The 23,015-nt window shown below is 33.1% G+C and overlaps 1 protein-coding gene across 3 annotated transcripts in view; it reads right to left on the bottom strand.

The window, feature by feature from the left end:
- The window catches only part of LOC141454296 (angiotensin-converting enzyme-like), a 116,095-nt gene that overhangs the window by 51,309 nt on the left and 41,771 nt on the right, over positions 1–23,015 (bottom strand). Inside the window, exon 11 of one of the 3 annotated variants that reach the window (XM_074128400.1) lies at positions 7,692–8,652. The exons of the other annotated variants lie outside the window; for them this stretch is intronic. Within the exon in view, the coding sequence (XP_073984501.1) occupies positions 8,637–8,652 (16 nt within the window). The 3' untranslated portion in view covers positions 7,692–8,636. Of the gene's footprint in view, positions 1–7,691; positions 8,653–23,015 lie in introns of those variants that run through there. 3 annotated transcript variants of the gene reach the window in all.

Here is a 23,015-nt window from a genome sequence, read left to right as displayed (position 1 = left end):
GTTTTTAGAGGACTTTAATAACTGTCCCAATAATAATTAGTTCTTTATTTACTATATTAGCTAGCATCTTCAGGCAGATTTTTAAATTCTAGTATCCGTCAGGTTTTGGTACACATAACGGAAAGACACTTTGGGGGTGCGCTTCACAGTTTGAAAGAAAAAACGCTGTGTTCTAGAATTAAATTCCTAACGCATTGGTAACTCAGTTGTAGAAGCAAAAAATTCTGCCCACTACATGTGATTGGTAATTACGAGGGTCGTTTGAAAAGTCCGTGCAAAGTCAGAGAGATAGCACTACTGGCGCGTATCGAGGTTATGTTTAGTTAGTAGCATCTCTTGGAAGAACACACACCAAGTTTCAGCCAGATCAGTCTATTTCTTTGTGTTTGGCATTCGTTTGAATCGAGGAAGTAGAGTGATTTTCAAAAAATGGACGAAAAAGAATTTCGTGTGTTGATTAAACACTACTTTATGAAAGGCAAAACGCCTCAGGAGACTAAAGAAAAGCTTGATAAACATTATGGTGACTCTGCACCTTCGATTAGAACAGTTTATAAGTGGTTTCAAAATTTTCGGAGTGGCCATATGGGCACAAGTGATGCTGAACGTTCTGGACGTCCTGTTGAGGTTACTACTCCAGAAATCATTAATAAAATCCATGATATGGTAATGGATGACAGAAGAGTGAAGGTGCGTGAGATTGCTAGTGCTGTGGGCATCTCGAATGAACGGGTACATAATATTTTGCATCAACATTTGGACATGACAAAGCTATCCGCAAGATGGGTGCCGCGATTGCTCACGCTTGACCAAAAACGAAATCGTGTGAAGTGTTGCAAGGACGGTTTGCAGCTGTTCCAGAAGAATCCGCAGGACTTTAAGCGTCGTTTCGTATCTGTGGATGAAACATGGATACATCACTACACTCCTGAGACCAACGAACAATCTAAACAATGGGTTACCAAGGGGGAATCTGCGCCAAAAAAGGCGAAGACCGTTCCTTCGGCCGGAAAGATTATGGCGACTGTCTTTTGGGATTCGCAAGGAATAATCCTCATCGACTATCTGGAAAAGGGTAAAACTATTACAGGTGCATATTATTCATCGTTATTGGACCGTTTGAAAACCGAGCTGCAAGAAAAACGCCCACGATTGGCCCACAAAAAAGTCCTTTCCCATCACGACAACGCACCAGCTCACACCTCAGCAGTTGTGGTCGCAAAATTAATGGAAATAGGGTTCCAACTCGTTTCACATCCCCCCTATTCTCCAGACTTGGCTCCCTCGGACTACTATTTGTTCCCCTATATGAAGAAATGGCTGGCGGGAAAAAGATTTTATTCAAACGAGGAGGTGATTGCAGAAACGAATGGCTATTTTTCAGACTTGGACAAATCCTATTATTCGGAAGGGATCAACAAACTAGAGCAGCGTTGGACGAAGTGTATAAGCCTAAAAGGAGACTATGTTGAAAAATAAAAAAGGTTTACCCCAAAAAATTAAGTAGTTTTTTTTTTTGCACGGACTTTTCAAACAACCCTCGTAGATGGATGTAAAGCTCGCCTGGAAAAAAGTAGAATGTAAAGCAGATTTACTATCTGAAGTTTCATGAATATCCGAAACTCTGGAATAATCACACCAAAAAACAAGCATACAAAAACAGCATTGCGAATCCATGAACTATCCACCATTGATGAACAAAAGAACGTTGCTTGGCAATTTATGGAATTAATCTGCAGCAAAATTATTTGGACAAAAATTGTAAGTAATAAAGTAAGAATTGTAAATAGTTGTAACAGTTGTTCACACCATTTTAAAGGATTGAGCATGTAAATAATGAAATCGTTTGGGTTTAAGCTGTTTGAAATGTGCAATAATAAACTTATCAATGCAGAAAGAGTGATATTTGGGGATAATATGCGATTATATTAAGCTTGCTTCTATCAAATAGCGAAATCTTAACTCAACCATTAATCTTTAAGAATAAATCTTTTAGCGATTAGAAAACACTGAAGATTAGCAAGAAAATAAATAGATGTTAGATTACTTTAGGTTCTTATAAACGTATACAAATGGAATGTAAGATAGTAGGACGAACAGAGAGCGCCCAGTTGGTGTTGGTTCGCCATTAGGTCAGATGTATGTCCAGTGAAAGTTAAACTGATTAGAGCACTCCTCAGACTGAAGAAATATTCGTTGTCACATTTTACTGTTTTAAACGTTGTTCTGGAACGGTGATTGTTGCGTAACATGGGAGGAATTAACATTGGACAAGTTCATTAACATTGGTTCGTTTGGATTTTGTTGGACCGCATAATGTTTTTTTCCCTGGTTATAAATGACAACGAAAGATTTATTTCCATTTGTACGACCTCAACAATAAGATGCTCGGATGGTCAGACTTGAAATACTGAATGGTCTTTTGGGATTTGAGGAGCTGAGATCTATAGATGGTGCTTACGAAGACAGATCACGAAGTACAATTGTGGCTCCCTGCCAGCGATTATTTAATTTTCGTTGTCATTACTCTTACAGCTGATTTACTTGTAGTAAATTAAAAAAAAAAATGCTAACTTGTAAAAATAACTAAATATACCTACATCTTTTCGTTAGAAATTGGAAATTGTTCACTATTAATATCAATATTGCATTGAGTTCTCCCAAAAAAATTTAATATTATGGCATGTAAATGATGCATCAGTTACCACATCTGATATCAGTTTGTCACACATGATGCAACTAAAAATAAGCAAAATTAAATTCATATTATTATCAAATATAAAAGCCATTTCTGATTAGGTATTTTACCAGTTCTAAAAAAACGAAGATAAAGAGTAGACCATTAATCTTGCAGAAGTTTCTATAGAATTATATCAGACATGATTTTGGCATATTTGTGTCCATTAGCAGCTTGCTGCTGCTGTAATATTCTTGATCCTCCCTAAAATCTTATGTAACTAAGTTTTATAAGATTTTGCCACACGATATAAGTAATTTATTTTGAGTTTTAATTTTTTTGCTACGAAATGTTACAAACTATATAAATAAAGGTATATGGTAAATATGACTGTATTTACTTGGTGTCTAGCAGGTTCATGAGGTCGTTGTTTAGAATTATAAATGACTTTAGATTTATTTAAGAGACAGCTTCCACTTTTTTCAATGGTTTTTACCTCTTCCTTTTTAAAATTGGTCGACTCAACATGGATCATTTAGAATTAGCCTCATTATTAACTAACAAATAAAGAAATATCAGCATCCCAGGGAAAGTGGAGACTACTTCTACTTTTTCCAAAGGTTTTTACTTATTATTTTTCAAATTAGATCGATCCAACATGTACAATCTATCATTGGCCTTTTTATAAACTATCAAATACAGAATTTCCAGTGAAATTAAGCTACAATTTCCACTTTTTCCAATGGTTTTTACTTATTATTTTTCAAATTAGATCGATCCAACATGTACAATCTATCATTGGCCTTTTTATAAACTATCAAATACAGAATCAGCAAAATTCCAGAGAAATTAGGAGGCTGTTTCCATATTTTCCAATGGTTTTTCCTTCTTGCTTTTCAAAACAGATCGAACCAACTTGTACAATCTAGCACTGGCCTTATTATTAATTGTGAAAAACTACGAGGGTCGTTTGAATAGTCCGTGCAAAAATAAAAACTACTTAATTTTTTGGGGTAAACCTTTTTTATTTTTCAACATAGTCTCCTTTTAGGCTTATACACTTCGTCCAACGCTGCTCTAGTTTGTTGATCCCTTCCGAATAATAGGATTTGTCCAAGTCTGAAAAATAGCCATTCGTTTCTGCAATCACCTCCTCGTTTGAATAAAATCTTTTTCCCGCCAGCCATTTCTTCATATTGGGGAACAAATAGTAGTCCGAGTGAGCCAAGTCTGGAGAATAGGGGGGATGTGAAACGAGTTGGAACCCTGTTTCCATCAATTTTGCGACCACAACTGCTGAGGTGTGAGCTGGTGCGTTGTCGTGATGGAAAAGGACTTTTTTGTGGGCCAATCGTGGGCGTTTTTCTTGCAGCTCGGTTTTCAAACGGTCCAATAACGATGAATAATATGCACCTGTAATAGTTTTACCCTTTTCCAGATAGTCGATGAGGATTATTCCTTGCGAATCCCAAAAGACAGTCGCCATAATCTTTCCGGCCGAAGGAACGGTCTTCGCCTTTTTTGGCGCAGATTCCCCCTTGGTAACCCATTGTTTAGATTGTTCTTTGGTCTCAGGAGTGTAGTGATGTATCCATGTTTCATCCACAGTGACGAAACGACGCTTAAAGTCCTGCGGATTCTTCTGGAACAGCTGTAAACCGTCCTTACACGATTTCGTTTTTGGTCAAGCGTGAGCAATCGCGGCACCCATCTTGCGGATAGCTTTGTCATGTCCAAATGTTGATGCAAAATATTATGTACCCGTTCATTCGAGATGCCCACAGCACTAGCAATCTCACGCGCCTTCACTCTTCTGTCATCCATCACCATATCATGGATTTTATCAATGATTTCTGGAGTAGTAACCTCAACAGGGCGTCCAGAACGTTCAGCGTCACTTGTGCCCATATGGCCACTCCGAAAATTTTGAAACCACTTATAAACTGTTCTAATCGAAGGTGCAGAGTCACCATAATGTTCATCAAGCTTCTCTTTAGTCTCCTCAGGCGTTTTGCCTTTCATAAAGTAGTGTTTAATCAACACACGAAATTCTTTTTCGTCCATTTTTTGAAAATCACTCGACTTCCTCGATTCAAACGAATGCCAAACACAAAGAAATAGACCGATCTGGCTGAAACTTAGTGTGTGTTCTTCCAAGAGATGCTACTAACTAAATATAACCTCGATACGCGTCAGTGGTGCTATCTCTCCGACTTTGCACGGACTTTTCAAACGACCCTCGTAAAACAGCAGCATTCCCGTGAAATTATATGAATCAAAATAGTTTATTTTAAGAATGGCAGTTTTTATAATGATTTATATAATTTTGTACCAAAATGCTAAGCGAGTTCTCCTTACTTAATTAATGGCCCATCTCATGTTTTTGAAAGATTGAAAAAGGCGTCATTAACCTAATCATGTATATGATAGTCTAGTAGAAAAGTAACAAATATTATGTGGTTTTGTTGAGTTCATAGTAATATATAACCTAGAAAATAGAATACAATGATTTTTAAAATTTATCATAGTTCGAATATGCGGATAGATTTTTTTTTTAAATGTAGGTATATTTAAAGCAATCCAGAAGTTTCAAAAATTGAAACATATTTCGCCAATGCACTTAAAAGCTGCTTTTTGTTTGAAATGAGATTTAGAAATTTTGAGATAATCATATGGAACGTGCACAGCTTTTCAGGAACATATTATACTTTTCGTAGCACGAAAAAAAAGGCAATAAAATAATAGTAACTGAGCCTGAAGCATGCTTTTGCAACGAATTTTGGGAGAGGCAATAGGAGTCGTTGGTTTGGGTCATGAAAAATGCAATGAAGCACAATGCAATGATAATAGCAAGGTTTCTCTTAATTTCCTAAATAATCAGATCGTTTGTACAAGGTTTCGTTTTGGAAAACGAACTCCTCAATTAATATCACTAATAAGATAGTCATTCTTACATTTAGTGGCTAACCTTAACGACTTCTTTGGCTAAGCAATCAACCGTTTGGTGGTCTAAAATTTCCGTTATTATAGTAAACGGGGTGCTAAAAATGCTATTTATAACGAGAGTTTTCATTGAAGGCAACAAATGTTTGTAAACACCATAGAAGTTTGAAGAAGTTATGTGAATTGCTTTGTGAGATAATATCAGGTTTTACAATTCTTCAATTGATTCAGAATTACCCTCTTTTTTTTAAAAAAAAAAAAAAACTTCTTCAAATATGGGAAACTTATTTTAGAAAAACAAAAAAAGCACACCAAGTATAGGAGATATCTCTTTACGTGATGTAATTACTTTCCAGATTGGTTTAAAAAAAAATGAGTTACAGCTGCATCTAACATTAATGCAAGTCATCATCACATGTTCAGCAAGTATCCATCCATTCCATTACAACCAATTAGCACACTACTCACATGCAAAGAATGGTAAACACTTAATCACTATAAACATAACGCTATTAATATTGGTAACATAATGATTTGATTTTTTTTTTGTCAATTATGGTACTGTAAAAGATTAAAGTAACATTGAATTTAAGAAATTCTAAATTTATTACGCAACGAACTACCAAAGAAGATAAAGAACTATGTCCTAAGAACATAATGTTGGACTGCCAAAAGATATTGCCGCCTGTAAAACGTAGATGTTATGCTAACTAACCTACTTTGTTACGTAATGAACAAAAAATAATTACTAAGATATTAGTGCTCGGATGCCCACGTACAGCAAATTTATGTCTATACACGTAATTTGTTCGATACATTTTTAACTGTGTAGCCCATAAACTTCAAAAAAAAAAAAAAATAATAATAACACTGCAAACATGGTGTACAACTGATAATTAAATTTTTTCTAAACCATTAGCCCTGTGTTGAGCTAAAAGGGTTTAACCAGATTAAGGGTTCAAGAAGTTCAACTTTAGTCTAGTTTAAAGATTGTGAACCTAATTTATTCATACTCAAGCTATTGTCAAAAGATTGTTGGATCTTCAGACTCGTAGTAACAAACAGGATACGTCTAAATTTTCATTACTTCCTGAATTCCTGAAGCTCAGTAAAGCAAACAGCTAAGTGTAGTCTAGAAAGATCTATTAACAACTCAAGTCCAGCTCTAGTTACCTACCGCGACACAGTGGAAATGAATACTGCGCCGCTGAAAACTCTACGCCAAAAGTCACATCAATAGTAGACGGTGAAACAATTAAGACAGTAGACAGGTCTATTTACGTACTTAGGATTTTGATTGCAGGTGGGAATGTAACAGTGAAGCTAAATCTGCCGCGTCGTAAACAGTTTTTTGGCTACCTGTTCAAATAATGAATAGTTATTAGAAGTTGTAAAGTCTTCTATGCGCGTTTTTAAGTGATAATGAATTAAGAGTTTGCCTGTGATATCACTAAATCGAATGAATTGCACTTGACTAAGTAAACTAAGGTGGCCTACAGCTTTTGCGTGTTGTGATACAGTTGAGAGAATAAGTGTGCTTATTGTTTGACTGAAATATCACAGCGAAACTAATTAATTTATTTTTGCGTAACTACGTCATGTGCTAAGAGAACTTAATGAAAATGATGCGTTCTAGAACTGTTCATAAACAACAGAACCTACGAATATAGAGTCTATCCCGTAAGTGCTAACTCCATAGAGACGTAAAGATGATAATTCAGGAACAAATTAAGACAAAATCTAGAAATTAATAGAACGCAAAACCATCCCATGTTTGTTAATGGTGCAGTAAAATTTAAAATAACGATCTCTGTAACTTTACTGAAACCTCGTATGCTTCAAGATAATTGTATAGTTTCAATTAATTTTTTATTTTTACTTCAAATTTTCAAATTCCGTTACAAATAGCTCAATATATTTTTAAAAGAGAAACTATTGATTTGTAGAAGCTTAGCTTCCTGATCCAGTTATTGTTTTAAGCTTAAAACTACCATTTAGAATATTTTCTAATGTTGGTGTAGAAATTAAATAAATAAATAAGAATAGGGTAATCATAAATATACACATCAAGTTTAAAAGTGAAATTTGAGATAGATTTATATTGTAACAAACATTTTTACAAATTAAACGAACACTAATGAAACAAATGCATGTATCAATAATTCTGTTGAATGTATTTCTAACGGCAATATACTTTCAATTGTATGACGTGCCTCTTATTATGCAACTGCCATGACAAGAATTGTAACCGGAACCTCCGTACAGGAAAGGTAATTAGCATGCACTGTGTACGCTTGGCGGACAGTGTTCTCTTGATATAATTCACTTGTAGGTCTCTCTAAACTAGGAGTATATAAATAATAATGCAATTTTGTTCCGTCAGAGATGTTTTTAGAATAATCTTCTCTCTTTCACGCACGCCCTCTGAGGAAGTAGTTACTATTAGGTCAGATTTTTGAAAATTAAATTTTTATCTGAAATAAACTTTAAACATTAAGTTCACGCGAGAAGCGCCTCTTTTACCTGGTAGTGAGAAATATCTCTGTTGTTATTGATCCTCTTACAATAGCAGAGGACATGGTAGAATGATATGTCCTACTCCTCAGACGGGCATCACCAATGTCTATTCTTCAGCCTCCATCGGCCAAAACAAGTGGTTGGTTACCAAACCCACTTAAGTTTAAGCAGATCTGGTGTCAGACTATCAATAGCTTTGACGGAGGTCTTCCTATATATGTAGCCGGTGATATTATGCTACCAAACCTCAAATTCGAAGCGAACGTTAGTCTTTGTAGATTGATTTGGTCATACCCGAGGCAAGCATTCAGGGGCTCATGAGAGGTTTTTAACAACATTTCCGAGCCCAATGTCCGCCTTTTAATTTTCTAAATATCCCAGGATAGAGTTAGCTTATTAGAGTTAACTATAACTTCGAAGCACTCAATTCAATTCCACAAAAGCTATAAATTGACATCGCAAGAACTGTTGGTTTTGAAGAATATTGAAGGGATGGATATCAAAATTTTAAAAATCTGCAAAAAGAAACATAAAATGTCAAAAATTGTGTTTGTAGATTGGTTTTACAATGTTACACATTGTTTATTCATATTAATACCAAATTTGCACAAAATTAGATGGGAAACAACTTGCTAACTTTAGAACATTATGTTTGATGCTATTACAAAACTGTTACAGAATAATTTATTATTTTAGGGTGAGAAGATTGAAGGAGTTTTACGAAATAAATACTAAATCACAAGAAAGTAGAAAAGTAAATATTGGTACATAAAACATTAACCAGCTAGTGAACTATTAGAATTCAATTAAGACTTGATCAAACATAAAAACTTAAAACAAAAGAAAAGGCACTAGCTTTCGCAAAATTAGGCCCCAAAGTTATCGATTACGTCAAAGGTTGAACATGTATTTGATGACGAATCAAAAAATGCACTTCCTCAATTATAATTTGCTTTTCCTTGTTTTTATTGTGTGAAATTTAATAAATGTGTAAATTAATTGAGTACATGTATAAAACAATATTACATCATAAACCTGATTTGTTTTAAAAATTTTATTTGCATCTGCCCCGAATTTATTAGAAAATACTGTAAGCAATACATCATAAGAATGTCACACAAGCCTACAGCTGTGTCTAGGATGACATAATGGGAGAAACCAGGAACTCTCCTAGCATCCTAGGATGTAGCTTTGAGATTGGGAAGAGATGACGTCTTGGTTTGCGACGTTTTAATGACTTTGGTGAGAGGGTCGTGCCCAGAAATAGCACAAGAGGTATTGGATGATTGGTAAGGTTAAAAATGGTAATTTAAGGATTTGGGAAATGGAATACCCAGTTTAATAACGAAATAAGTATTGAGGTCGCGAAGGAGGATTCGTTTTGAGACATAATAAGTGCGACAACTATTCTGCAAAGATTGGAAGGTTTAGGTGGGATTTATGTTAGAAGAATTGGCTGAGCTTTATAATCTGTACTATACAATCAATGTTGATTCTGACTACCTATAATTCTGATTAGATTTTTGTAGAGTATGATTTTCCTCTGTATTATTAGATATATTTATATGTCTACTGCGTAGTATATAACGTCAGAAAACCTGAAAAAGGGCGAGTTTTCTTCAGTATCCATAAGATAAACGAAAAGGCATTCAGATGAAAAACTAAGTAGTCTCGCCAAGGAACCCTTGTAAAACAACAAAATTCTTCAACTTTAACTTTAAAGAGATTAGTTATACTTGTTTCTGAGAAGATTACGAAAAAGATATCCTTCAGGAAATTCAAAATTCCTGTAACTTAAAATAAAATAAAACCTAATTAGTGGAGGGCTGTTCTAGCGATTGGATGTCCCTTACCTGCCAATCTAGACACTATACATACATCTGATGATGGCAACATTTACACAGAACACTTTGAGTACATAAAACCCAACGATAATGCTGTAATTAATCAAAATACTAAAGACGCTCGACATGTATACGTTTTAAACAACTAAGAAATCAGAACCAAAACTCAAGTTAACTTAAACATGGATGTAAAGAAGACAACAAAGTAAATATTTATAAGAAGATAAACATTGATTTTATTTTGGATATATTAACACGCAAAAGTATCTGTTCGAACACCCAACATTTAAATGGCTGATTTGCTAAGTTCAAGAGGCCAAAAAACAAATGAAAAAACCCTTTTGAAGTAAATTCAAGAGTGTAAATAAGAAAATAAATACCAATATAATTTGTTTTAAGAAACTGTTTAAGCTTTTGAAGCTCTTATATTTAAGGGAATGTGTAGATGTACAGTTGCAAATAAATAAACAAAATAAAGCAAAAAATTTATGGGGAATGAGTTCCAGAATCTACAGCCTGTAATAACATTTTTTTTAAAAAAAATCATATATTTACTTATTTTTATAAGTAAAATAACGTCAAATCTATGACTAGAATAAAATGACATGATTGACATTTGAATGAAATACCCAGTACCTACTTGATAGTCACGTTTCAACTTTAAACTTCTTGTAAATAAATTAATTGGAAAGGAGCATCGGTGTTAGAAGGGATTAGAACATTGTGCTAATGAAATACTTGCTCCTAATTTTGAAAATTAGCCTCTAAGAGTCAACAAATGTGTAAATTGAGGAATAAATCGAATAATGCAGGAATTTAGGGCTGTTAAAAGTTAATTATTCTGTTCAGCAATAAGATCATTATACAATTTAAAATGTATTCTAATTTTGCACTTAGCCAAGTAGTAATAGCCTGAATGAGGCAGCGCCCTTGCAATCCTTATTGAGATAAACATATTGCGAAGATTTGACGATAATTCTTGCATATTATACTTTTATTTTGTCCAGAATCTTGGTAAATTTTGGTTAAAATCTCTTAGTCGGTCCAAGAAAGCGAGTTCGTACGAAAAGAGACCCAAATTGTTTGCCGAATTACCGTATGGAATGAATACACGATTGTGCTCTAAATGGGGTTAACTATTAAAGTTAATTATATTAATAAAGCATTGAGACTGAAAGAACAGATTATTTAAAAATATTTCGAGCTCAAGGACATTTAAAACATCCCTTTCAAGTTTATTATGCAGAATTGCTGTTTTCATATTTATCAACTGCATTAAGTTTCCGGATAAAATGTGAAACAGTAAATCCGCACTGTTTGCAATACTTCCCGTACTGAGGAGAAAGTAATAATTAATTTTACCGTTGGAGGCTGACATTTGGATCCTGTAAAACGTTGTTTTGTAAGCTATCTAATGATTTCAAAGTTTCTGAGATCTGTTAAAGATAGTCCTGTTTTATTAATAAACATGCCAGAAAGCTGTTTCTTAGGTTAAAGCACAGAATTGTAATCGATTAATAGACCCAGGCAAGAAGTGTAATACCCTATATCTGGAGGTTTATTAGATGGTAAAATAATGCAGAGAAAAAGGTAATGCATAGATAGAAATGCAGAAGTTATGTGCTAAATAAATAATACTACATAAATGCTATAAATAGTGCAATAAACTATAAATGCTAATAGATACTATACATAAACAATACTGCGGAATTTCATAACGCTGTAACTATGAAACTATTTCATGTTTGCAAGTAATTTGGATTTTGTTTTATTGTACTTTATGTTATGACATGCCAAGTAGATATGTGAGTGTGTGATGTAAGTTTTAGAATGTTGGCGTTACTTGATTGTTGACAGTCGTATCCTGGCTTCCGTTGTTGGACAAGTCTGACGTCATACAGGATTGTAGCTTCCACAATCGTCTTCTGCATGCAAGTCCAAAGCAACTACCACATATTATATTTGTTTTTTTAATTGCAAATTTATTTTTGATCAAATATTCATTGTAGTCTTGTAGAACAGCTTTTGTAACCGGTGTAGTATCATCGCTGGTCTACTGGTCGATAGTTTTGTCATGATTTGGTACTTCCAAAAAAAAAGGAATAGCTATCTTCGGCATGATTTTCATCCTTTATCTCTTTTCGAACAAACAGCCTGACCAGATTTTGTAACTGTTGATGGAGAAGATCTATCCGCTCTAGGAGTGGATATCCCCACATACAAGTGTATCTAGGGGCTTCTTGAAGAGGAACTGAATTTGAATTAGCATCCATCTAGTTTCATTTTTATTTTAGAGAAGTCTTATTTGAAATATATTAACATGTCAGACGGAATGAAAAACAGAAATTGGTAAGAACACTTGGTACAAAATAGTTTCGAGACACAGTTCTAGAATTCTAAGTTCTATAGTTATTAAGTTCACAATGCTCAGCTCTTTAATTGATTTGAAATCCCCAAAAAAGTAGAACAACAATAAGAGTTTCTTGAAAATAATCCATTGTCGGAAATCTTTCGCCCCATAATTAGACTTTTCGAATTACCAAACAGTTCATAATTATATATTTGTATAATTGGATTGTAGTGATATTTTTAAAAAAGCTTTGATTTGCCCAGAAGACCAAAAGCATTTTTTTCTACAGAAGTTTGACTTAATCGGATGCAAAAACACTCGAAATTTGTGCACATTTAACGGAAAAAGGATGTACATTTTTTCTTGTAAAGTTTATTGAATCTTAAATTTTTATCAAACAAATTTAAAAATGTTTAGACAGGAATTTTCAGTAATAATGAAGCTATTAAAAATTTACATGAGTAAGTAAATATACCATCTGCCAAAATAACGGAAATTATTTCAAAAGTGAATGATAGCTGCCATTTGTACGTATACCTGTTACAGGTTTATCATTTTGAAATGACGAAATTTAGAAAGAGTTAGAATATGGCCTTTTACTTGGACATTGCTGGTCTATAAATAACAAATGTTCTTCGTCAGAGACGTGTCTGTGACCATCCTGCAGTAATTACCAATATTCTAATGAGTTGTTTTAAAGAATACCTAAAGATGCTGGGAGTGAGTGAAAAAGAGATAGGAGTATAATCATCATAATGTCAGTTTGATTATGTGATTAAACAGCACTGTATAAAACATTACCAACTAACCTTGCAGGGAATCAAAGGCCCTGGAAATTAACTTGGAATTAATTTGGAGATTCTCTGAATTAGAAAAAACGTTTTGACCAACCCTTTCTGTATCATCATTCTCTTTAATTTCTTTCTTAAACGCCCTCATCGGCCCCGAATTGTTTACATAAAATGTATGTGCGTTTATCTCCCTAAAAACAAAAATTAGAAAAAGAACTTTATAATCTGTAACTCATATATCTTCATGTGATATTTTGTTTTTATCATGTACAACATTTGCTAGTTGCACCAATCGAGGCAGTTGTAAATTTCAATAAAAGATTTTTAAAAAAATATTATAATAATTAGTAACAATTTCGAATTCGAACTTTCGTAAAAGACCATTTAATAAAAGTTTGTAAAAGCTTCTTTCTTTTTAAGTCAGAATTTTTTGTTGCGGGCATTTTGAGAATCCTACAAAAAAAAAAGCATCTCAATCTCTCCTCTAAGTACGTAATAAGAAAATGTAACAAGATGGATACTAAGTGAAATTCAACTTACAGCTTTCTGTATTATAAATCAGCTATTTATACAAGAAGATATTAATTTGACTTTTATTTTTTATATAATGTTTTATTTAACATTAAACTTTTTTCTTACTAATAAAGAAACTATTGACAGAGTTATCTTTTTCCATATGCAAAATTTCATTTCTAAAAATGAAACAAGCTTAGGAACCGATTGTGATGGAAATCGTCGAAAAGAACCGACTACGCAGAACAAGGAGAAAAGAGGTTACTCTAGAAAAACAAAATAATGAATGTGTAACGCAATTTTGACTTCATATTGCTACACAGAGAAAGAATCGCAGATTTAAAAAAGTAATAGATATTTAATAATAGTTTTTAGTAACAATAATTAGTACTGACAGTTTAAACATTAAATTGATTTACTCTTAATTATTGTATGGTAACTGTTTCTGATTCGAAAATGGATCTTAATTGTTAATATAAAAATAATAATTCACTAAGGGGTACGCAAAGACTGCGGAGATACACAGCTAAAACACTAGACATATTTGCGAGAGTTAAAATTAAAATATTAACAAATCAAAGGTGTTTTAAATTAATTCAGTCATCGCACGCAACATAAAAATTTCCGCTTCTTGTAATATCTTAATTAAAAAGAATATATATAGTACAATTCCTTCATAATGGCCATTATTGCACATTAATATCTTTGAAACCCTTTTACTAAATTTAATTCAAAAAAAAACATTTCGTTAACATTTCTTACGAAAATAGGTGTTAGGCAAGTATAGCTATACAAACAGAGGTACATACTACATACTGTACAACGAAATATCCGCTTCTTTTCTCTTTGTGTTTATTGTTGAATATAAAAAGTTAAATCGCAAAAGGGATATTGAGTGGGGAGCAGCGAGCTTTTGATTATGAAAGTTTGTTATTGTAAATTGTAATTGTTGTGATTTATAATTGGTAAAATGTTGATTATTATATGTACAAGGATTTTTGGGCACTTATGGTTTTTATTTTAGGATACGCTGGTAAATACAATATATCTTACTCTACATGGCGTTCACTCAGCTATGTCTTATAAAGCACACATTTTGAAGCTATAGACAAATTAAAAATAAAAATAACATGCAAATACTGCAGGTAAATATTTTTTACCTTTGCTTAACTGGTTGGAGCAAAAGTAACCATATTTTACAAGCACCTTTCGCGATATCTCTTGAAAATTTGAAGATTCAAGTGCATCATTCTCTAAATATTACCTGCATGTTATAAACCTCTCAGATAGATCCAATATTCGGAGAAGTTCTTACTGCTGATGTAAACTTCAACATTCAGTTTGGTTTCAGCCAATCCGTAATAAGGCGACTAAATTTATACAAGTAATTGGGAGAGGAGACATTTTCTTTTTATGTTTTCTTCTAAAGTTAACTAATCATTTCATAAGCAATGTCTTTTTTTATTGACAACTAATAACAAAACAGAAAAAAAGTAAACAAGATATTGGCTAGCCAAGGTCCACCGGCCCTTCACCAAGAGAAGGGAGAGTTCATTATCTTTATCACGAATTGTAAGTATTTCACTTTGTCCTTATAATTCTAAAAAACGTTTGTCTTTTATTTTGAGCAATCTCTATTGCTTTACTTTCGAACAACTCCATGTACAGGTAGACTGGTATTAGTAGTTTAATTCCGTTATTAGATTTAAAAGCTTATAAATATGTGAATATGGTAAAATATTGAGAAATCAATGGAGGTGATAATTTGTTATCATTATGTCATGCATCTCAAATAGTGACGAGGGACGTAACTCAACAAACAGCGCTGAGGGCGACAAATACATAAATTTTTATGTTTTTATTTTCTATTGGATTAAAGATACACTTAGATTACGTGATAGAAAAAAAAAAATTCTAATCTTACTAAAAATCTTACAGTTCTGAACGCAAGAAACATTTCGCAAGAGTTCGAAACTAATTTCATCCCAATTTGTTGAGCAAACTAGAAGCGTGTAAGGCCCACCAGTTTCGATCAATCTCGAATAAAGTAAACCTTCTGTTTATCCCAACACAGACAATGGACAATAATAATTGGATTAACGTGTCAATCAATAAATGACTTCTTTGATGAACGTCTTCTCAGCCACACCACAAATACCTCTTCTAAGATGTATCTTCAGGGTCAAAAGCCTGGAAAAATTACTGATCCCAGTTTCTGCCTTTGCACTGTTCGAAGATTGATTGTTTGAAGAGCATTCTTCAAACAAAACTACTCAGCTTTTTTTGGGGGGGGGGGGGGTTCACGAGCATATTTGCTGCAAGCTTAAAGTGATTAAACAAGCTTAAACCCCACGATTGAACATTGGATTTTCAATCTTTAGTAAAAGAGCACAACTCTTGAATTTTAATTAAATCAAACTTCTGCTTCAACAAGTTTCAGAAAAGAGCTTTGGGATTAGTAACTTAACATTGAAACTGCACTCAAAGATGAACATAATTTTTGTTAACCAAAGATAAAATATTTTGATCAGCTCAACATTTTGAATCCACTAATACTTTGGGCAAATGTACTTAAGTTTATTTAATCGCCCAAGTGGTTTAGTTATGTTACAAATCATCGTTTAACCTGCCAGTCCTGTTTTTTTTTTTCATCTACTTCATACAAAAATAGATAAATTAAAAAGAAGCTATGATCGCATAAAGAGATAAATTAACGAGGAAGTATCACAGCAAAGTAATTTCATATTAAATAATTAACGATAATACAATTACTTTGGTAATGGTAAGGAGTACATTAGTATAGGAAGTTCACATTCACCACCAATGAAATTATCAAATTCCAACGAGTAATAAACGCGTAATTTTAATGGCGACGTACATAAAAATTCTGTTTATGATTGAAGACATGGTAAAAATCACTAAATATCAAATACATACAGTTTTGTTGCCATTACAGTTTATGAAATAACTAATTATGGTAAACTTAAAATAAAAAAAAACACTTGTGCAACAGTTAATGGTATTTAGATAATTTTAACACATACTAGTTAAATAATATAAGGCGATTTATCAAAGTCAAAGAATATATTCTTTCATCCATCTTGGTGAATTACCCAAGAAATTTCTGTTGGAAGTATGTGTTACGAAAACAATGTTTACTTAATACTTTTTAATATGTTTAAAACAAGCTTAAAGCCCATGGATTTCAAACTCACGTAAAAAGCTCAGCGTTTGATGTGAAGCTCAACATTCAGAAAGAACTTCGGGATTTTTAACTTGAAATCGAGTTTACCACTCAACGATGCGATCAGTGAAGTATAATAATTTGCTTTATGAATCACAAATATCTGTAAGATTGTTTTAATAAGTAAGTAATGAATTTTTCAGCTCGAGTAATTAACTGAAGAATTTTGTAGATAATTGAAAAAAAAGTTAACTGTCTGTGAAATCAAAGGATCACGGGTAGCTTAAACCAAATTTCTTTTCCGAACGATTTGCGATAATCATCTAAAGAACTAATAACATACATTGAGCGAGTCACAACCGTTTAAATTATTACAGGAAAGTTTTATTTGGAGCAAAAAGGCCAAATTTTTCTGGAAACATTCTTCTAAATTGTTATTTTATTATAAACAAAGGTTGAAAAAGTCTATAGAATATTAGTTTCTTAAAAGGTTTACTAATACTTTAAATATAAGATAACTACGAACAAAAAAAAGTACAAAATTTAACTGGTTTTTAATTCTTAAGAGTCTTCACTAAAGACGGATTTTTTTTGTGACTAGATCTAGTTGAATAATCGTCAAAGATTTTAATTAGAAAATTAGATTTTCACTTGGTCATAGCCTTATCTTAAGCTCATCATTCATATTACAAACCTTTTTTAAGTGCAATGATTTCAGAAAGGTCTTGTGCATTTCAGAAAGGGCTTGCGAAAGCATTAAGTCGCATACTTTCCTCAATAGTATCATCTTACTATGGTGAATATGTTTAATATTGAAGCTAACTACATTTTTAGTAAAACTTCTATAATAAAAAGAAAACATAATTACGTAAACTGAGGTAAGAAAAATGAGTAATCGTACCAAAGTTTCTTTTTTATTATGGGAGTCTACTGCGATTACAGATAACTAAATAAGGCGAAAACAAGCAAGGTGCAATGCGTCTAGAACTTGCTCAGAATGGCTGGCTTAAATCCACAATAAACACCAGGAAATCCACTAGGCGATAAATGAAAAGAAATAAAATAAATTAACAAAAGAAGATTTAAAAAAGAATAATATAATAATCAAAAAAAGAAAAGAGATATTAAAATTGAAAAAGTTAGAAGGGAATAACAGTAAATTCTCACGGTTAAATATCTGCCGCACTTATTGAGCAGGGAGGATGGGACAATAGAACATAAATCTTATTGAAGATATTATGCGAAGTTGGTCAAGTAATAGTGGATTATGCAACAGAATTGGGAGAAGAGGATAGTTAGTTTAGTAGGCTGTTGGCAGAACTGTATAATAACGATCTATCTCCTTGAGGGACGCACATAACAATTGAGTACATTTCACTTCTAGCCGCTAACGATTATTAAACTGGTAAAAGTTATTGGTATTATTACTCCACTAACTTACTTAACTACATCTATAATAAGTAACCTGAGATTACATTTGGTTGTAATTAAAGCTGTACTAGGTTATTTTAGAGCAACCTATAATTCAATAAGAACTGCACAATGAATATTTTGATTCATCGGGGAGCTTCTTTTCTATCACGATTTTGGCCTCGATTAAATAGGTTATGAACCTGAAACTTGGTGAAGGATATTCCGTGGTATATGCGGAAGTATTGTGACCAGTTAAATTTTTAAAATTGTCTGACAGGAAACAGAGTTTTGATTTAGAGCAATCGCTTTCCTATGAATAAAAGGGTTTAACCGTTGTAGACTTAATGGATTAGAATTTCGAGCTTTCTTCCTAAAGCTCAAACTCAGAATAAATCCAAGGTTTTTCAGTCTAAAATTCTACTCAAATTACTGACTTTCCATCTCTATTTTGCATCCCATTTAAAAGAGGAGCTGCTGAATCCAATAACTGCCTACTTCTTTTATGTTCAAGATATTTGTTCGGAATTAGATGATGGTAGTACTGCTCGGATTCTTTCCTTTTTCGTTCCTTGATTTCTTTAGATACCAGTAGATCTTGGTTCAAAACCCGTGTCAGGAGATTTGTCTGGATTATAGCTGGTGCTTTTCTTTTTGGGTAATGACATGTACCCAAACGACTTCAAATAGCGTAGAGTTTCGTCCGACCCCACAAGACTGAACCCGATGTGTGAGGGCCCGTGATTGTTTCCCGTTGAACAGCGTGAGTGTTCAAGATTTCCAGGTGTCAAAAGAAATCGAGGAACGAAAGGGAAACAGCCCAAGTCATCACCACGTTGAACATATTTAAACAAAGTATTTCTTATTCTAATTATTGTAAATATCAAATAAAAAGATAAGAAAACACATCAGTGTCAGTATCTCTAGCTGTACACAAATTAAAGTTTGAAGGATACCGCAGTTTTCTGTTATTAAAACTGTCCGGTAGGACAGTTGTATAAGGGTTGATCGTCAAAAACTGCACGAAAAAGCGTAACGTTGAAAAACACCCAACTTTGACAATTTTTTTCTTTAAGTTACAGAGAACGATCCATTTTCATTTATTTTTCAATTCCATTTACCAATTGGGAATTGGAGAGAGATCCATTTCTAACTTTACTCAGGGCTCTTCAAAATGTACCAACTCCTTTTAACTCAGTTTCAAAAATGCGGCAAGCTGCAACACTCAACTTATTGTAGAAACAAAACGTCTCTACTTCTTCTTCTTCATGTGGTGCTACAGTCCTATAGTAAGGACCTGGACCTCATTCAAGAGAGAGTGCCACTCTTCCCTGTCTTCGGCTTTCAGGCGACATCTTCTAACACCCACCTTTCGCAGATCTCTTTCTGCGTCATCTAACCATCTTATCCTGGTACGACCTCTACGTCTTGCGCCCCCCGGGGGTCCATATAGTACTTTTCTCGGAACTCGAGGATGGGGCATCCGTTCAATATGACCGAGCCACCTCAGCCTGCCCTTTTTTGATACAAGAAACTATGTCGGGTTCTCCGTATAGTCTCTCTTTGAGTTCTTCGTTCTTTCGGAGCCTCCATTCACCGTCAGTGTACGTCAATATAAGTCGAGTCAGATGACTTACCGCGAATGGGTAGAAGAGACTCATTAGCCAAGGTGACGGCAACTCTTCTAGGAGTGAGCTCTCCGAAATAATGCTCCTGGTCCTCCAGGTTGGGGGTTGAGCGCCGGGCCAACGACTCTGCCTCGGAAAAAAACCATTGTTACAAACCAAGAAAGAGAGAATAGCCGGATGGTCCAAAGGTTACGAACTAGGCGAGGAAATGGAAAAAGTTTCTACTAGAATATATATTTTTTGGTTTGAAAATCATAGTTATATATATTGAGGAAGTTTCTCCTGCTCCTGAATTCATCTAGATCTTCTAAAAAGTGGTTACAATGGAAATCAGTTGATCAAGTACACATCTCATTTTACAGTGTGGTTGTTTTCGAGTTCTACCGAAACCTAAAATTTGATCAGAAAATATAAAAGTTAGAAGAAGTTGTTGTTTTTTACTAAAAACACAAATTAACATCGTTTCAATTAATGTACCCTAAAACTGTAATTATTATATAATAAACAAGTTATTTAGTAATGAAAGTAAACATAAGTATTATGTCACTGTTTCTGGGATTTTTTTTGGTTGAGACAAATGCGGCTTTAGTGATTAAATGATAATTGGATCAAAATTCTAGTTGAAAATTGGATTAAAAATACTGTGCCACTTGTATTTCTTTAAGTCAAACATGTATTTTTGACTTAATTAACAGTCAATAAGTATTTTTGATATTTTAATTACATTCAATTAATAAAATTTAGTTTTCAAAATGACAGTAAAATCTAAGTTCAGTAAATGTTACACATAATTCAACAGTGCTGTGTAAAGCAAGTTCCATTCGGCAGAGATTTTTTATTTATTTAACATGTTTCCCGTAAAAAATATGGAGCCAGAAAATAACAGCAGCTGTTCTAGTTTTATTATGATTGCTGTTTGTAGGCTTTAGCTGGGAATTAAGGCGTATTATGGAACTAACCAAGATTCCCTAATATCTCAATACGTTTTCAACGTATAAACTGGGGTCTGTAAATTAAGAGGAAAATTTTGAGCAAATCTCAGTCAACTTTGAATTTTATTCTTTCCCTTTTTTTTTAATTTCTCTTCTCCCCTATTTTGTGTTTATCCAAACTTCCCAGCTGGAGTTGTCATCGTTTAAAATAAAAAAGATTTTACGAACTGATGTGTGTGTAAAAGTGGCCATTTCAAATTCATAACAAAGATGGTTAGTCAAAATTTCATAGTAGATTAGGGAAGGAGCATGACAATGAGGTTTTGGTCAAATTCTATTACACTAAATTGCCAACAAAATTATTAAGTGAACCTGTACTATTGAAAGAGCTATATTGAAAGATATCCGAAGATCAAAGAATATTGAACTCGGAATAAACTGCGGTAAGAGCATTGCATTGCGAGAATGCACCACACAGTTCATCATTGTTACTGCAACGTAACGAACCATTGATAGTTTAAGAGCTTCTTTAAGACTACTTTTACTACTCAGAATTCCAGAAAATTTAAACGAAAACAAACTAATATGGATTGTACGTAACTAAAATATAACACATATCCTACTATTAGCTGAACAATAGAATTGCAGATCAACAGATGATTTGCAAGAGCCGGAACAGCGTCTGTATTACGCACATTCCATCATGCAACACGTCCAGAGTCAACTAACATTCAGCCAATCATAAAAATAAAGTTCTTTTGTTTCTTAAAGATTTGTTGTTGTTTTTTTTTAAACCATATCATTCACAAACGAGAATAAAATAATAACTTAAAATGAAATTAATTAAACCTATTAAAAAGGTAGTGCTTTACACCACATTTTCTTGAAATCATCCTTCAAAGAATTCTGGTTTACTTCTTGTATTACTTTAAAGAATATTTGGCAGGATAAACATCTTAACTGAACAAAACAGCGAAGGGATTATTAGCTCATTAGTTAGTGCCCTGCACTCCCAATTGGTGATCCCAACTTTGAATACAGCTGCCAGTCTTTAAACTTCAAAAACCGGTTGGTAATACATTGAAAAAGGTTCCGGGTGCCAAAATACGTCAGTTGATAACATGTCTTATTTAAAAAAATAAATCTTACTTATAAAATAACCACTGTACTTAAGTAATAAAACTGTAACTCTACACGAGGTAACAAAAAACGATTCCTCGTTAAATTTACGATTAAGAAAAATTTAGAGTTCCTAACACGCCTTTTACTGGCTTATACTGTTACTAATCTTCTGGTACTAATTGAAATCACTTAATAAAAAAAAAAATTAAAATTGATGTAAACTACACTTAACATGAGGTAATTATATCAATATTTTTCCTCGTGGAGAAAAAATTATTTTTAATTGGGGTAAAATATTTTGTATTGGAACTTTAATTAAAAATATAATATCCAACAAATTTAATGAAAAAACACTGCAAATTGTTGATGAGTAATATTTTGCTAAAGTGTTGCAACTAAATTAAATATCCCATATTATACATAACGTAACACAAATCCCTGTTCGCCTTCTTTAAATTCCAGTAAATTACTAATTTTAACATTCTATCTGTTATTCACTTTCTACAAATGTACATATGTTTTGCTGCATCAAGAAATTTAATTAATAATATCTCACAGTCATCTATCACGCACTTATGCTCTTACCATATGAGAACAAGTTTTGTGTTTTGTCGCCTTCACTACTGTTTTCCAGCAACCGTCTCGTAAAGTGATAACTATTCTATTAAAATTAAGAGGACTGCTGAGAAAGTTAAGGCTGTTAATTTAAAAATGGAATTTCAGCAACTTTAGTTAATAAATTCTTTCCAGCCTCACATCTATGTATCTAATTGGGATCTTTAGGTTTTGATAATGCATAAATAGTTACTTATTAAATCGCAGTTAAAAGCTTATGATTATGTAGTTGAACAGTCTCCAATGCTTCTTTTGATCCAGATTAATATTATCCCTATTAGTAATGAATTGTTACTCACAGCTTTTTGAATGCTGTTTTTAATTTCCGAGTTAAGTACCACTTTAATGCGATCCCAGACAAAATTTAATATTTAACTAAATAATTACACAAATGTATTAATACTAAACTGTTTTGTTTTTAGCCAGTCCTATATAGAACAAGTTAATCCATAAATCCATAGCAGTCATTGAAGTGTGAACTGCACAGTA

This window comes from Rhodnius prolixus, unplaced genomic scaffold, assembly GCF_049639745.1.
Source record: "Rhodnius prolixus isolate KJV_2025 unplaced genomic scaffold, Rpr scaffold_9, whole genome shotgun sequence".
NCBI lineage: Eukaryota > Metazoa > Arthropoda > Insecta > Hemiptera > Reduviidae > Rhodnius > Rhodnius prolixus.
The sequence above is the reverse complement of the archived record's forward strand: the minus strand, read 5'-3'. Positions and strand labels throughout refer to the sequence as shown.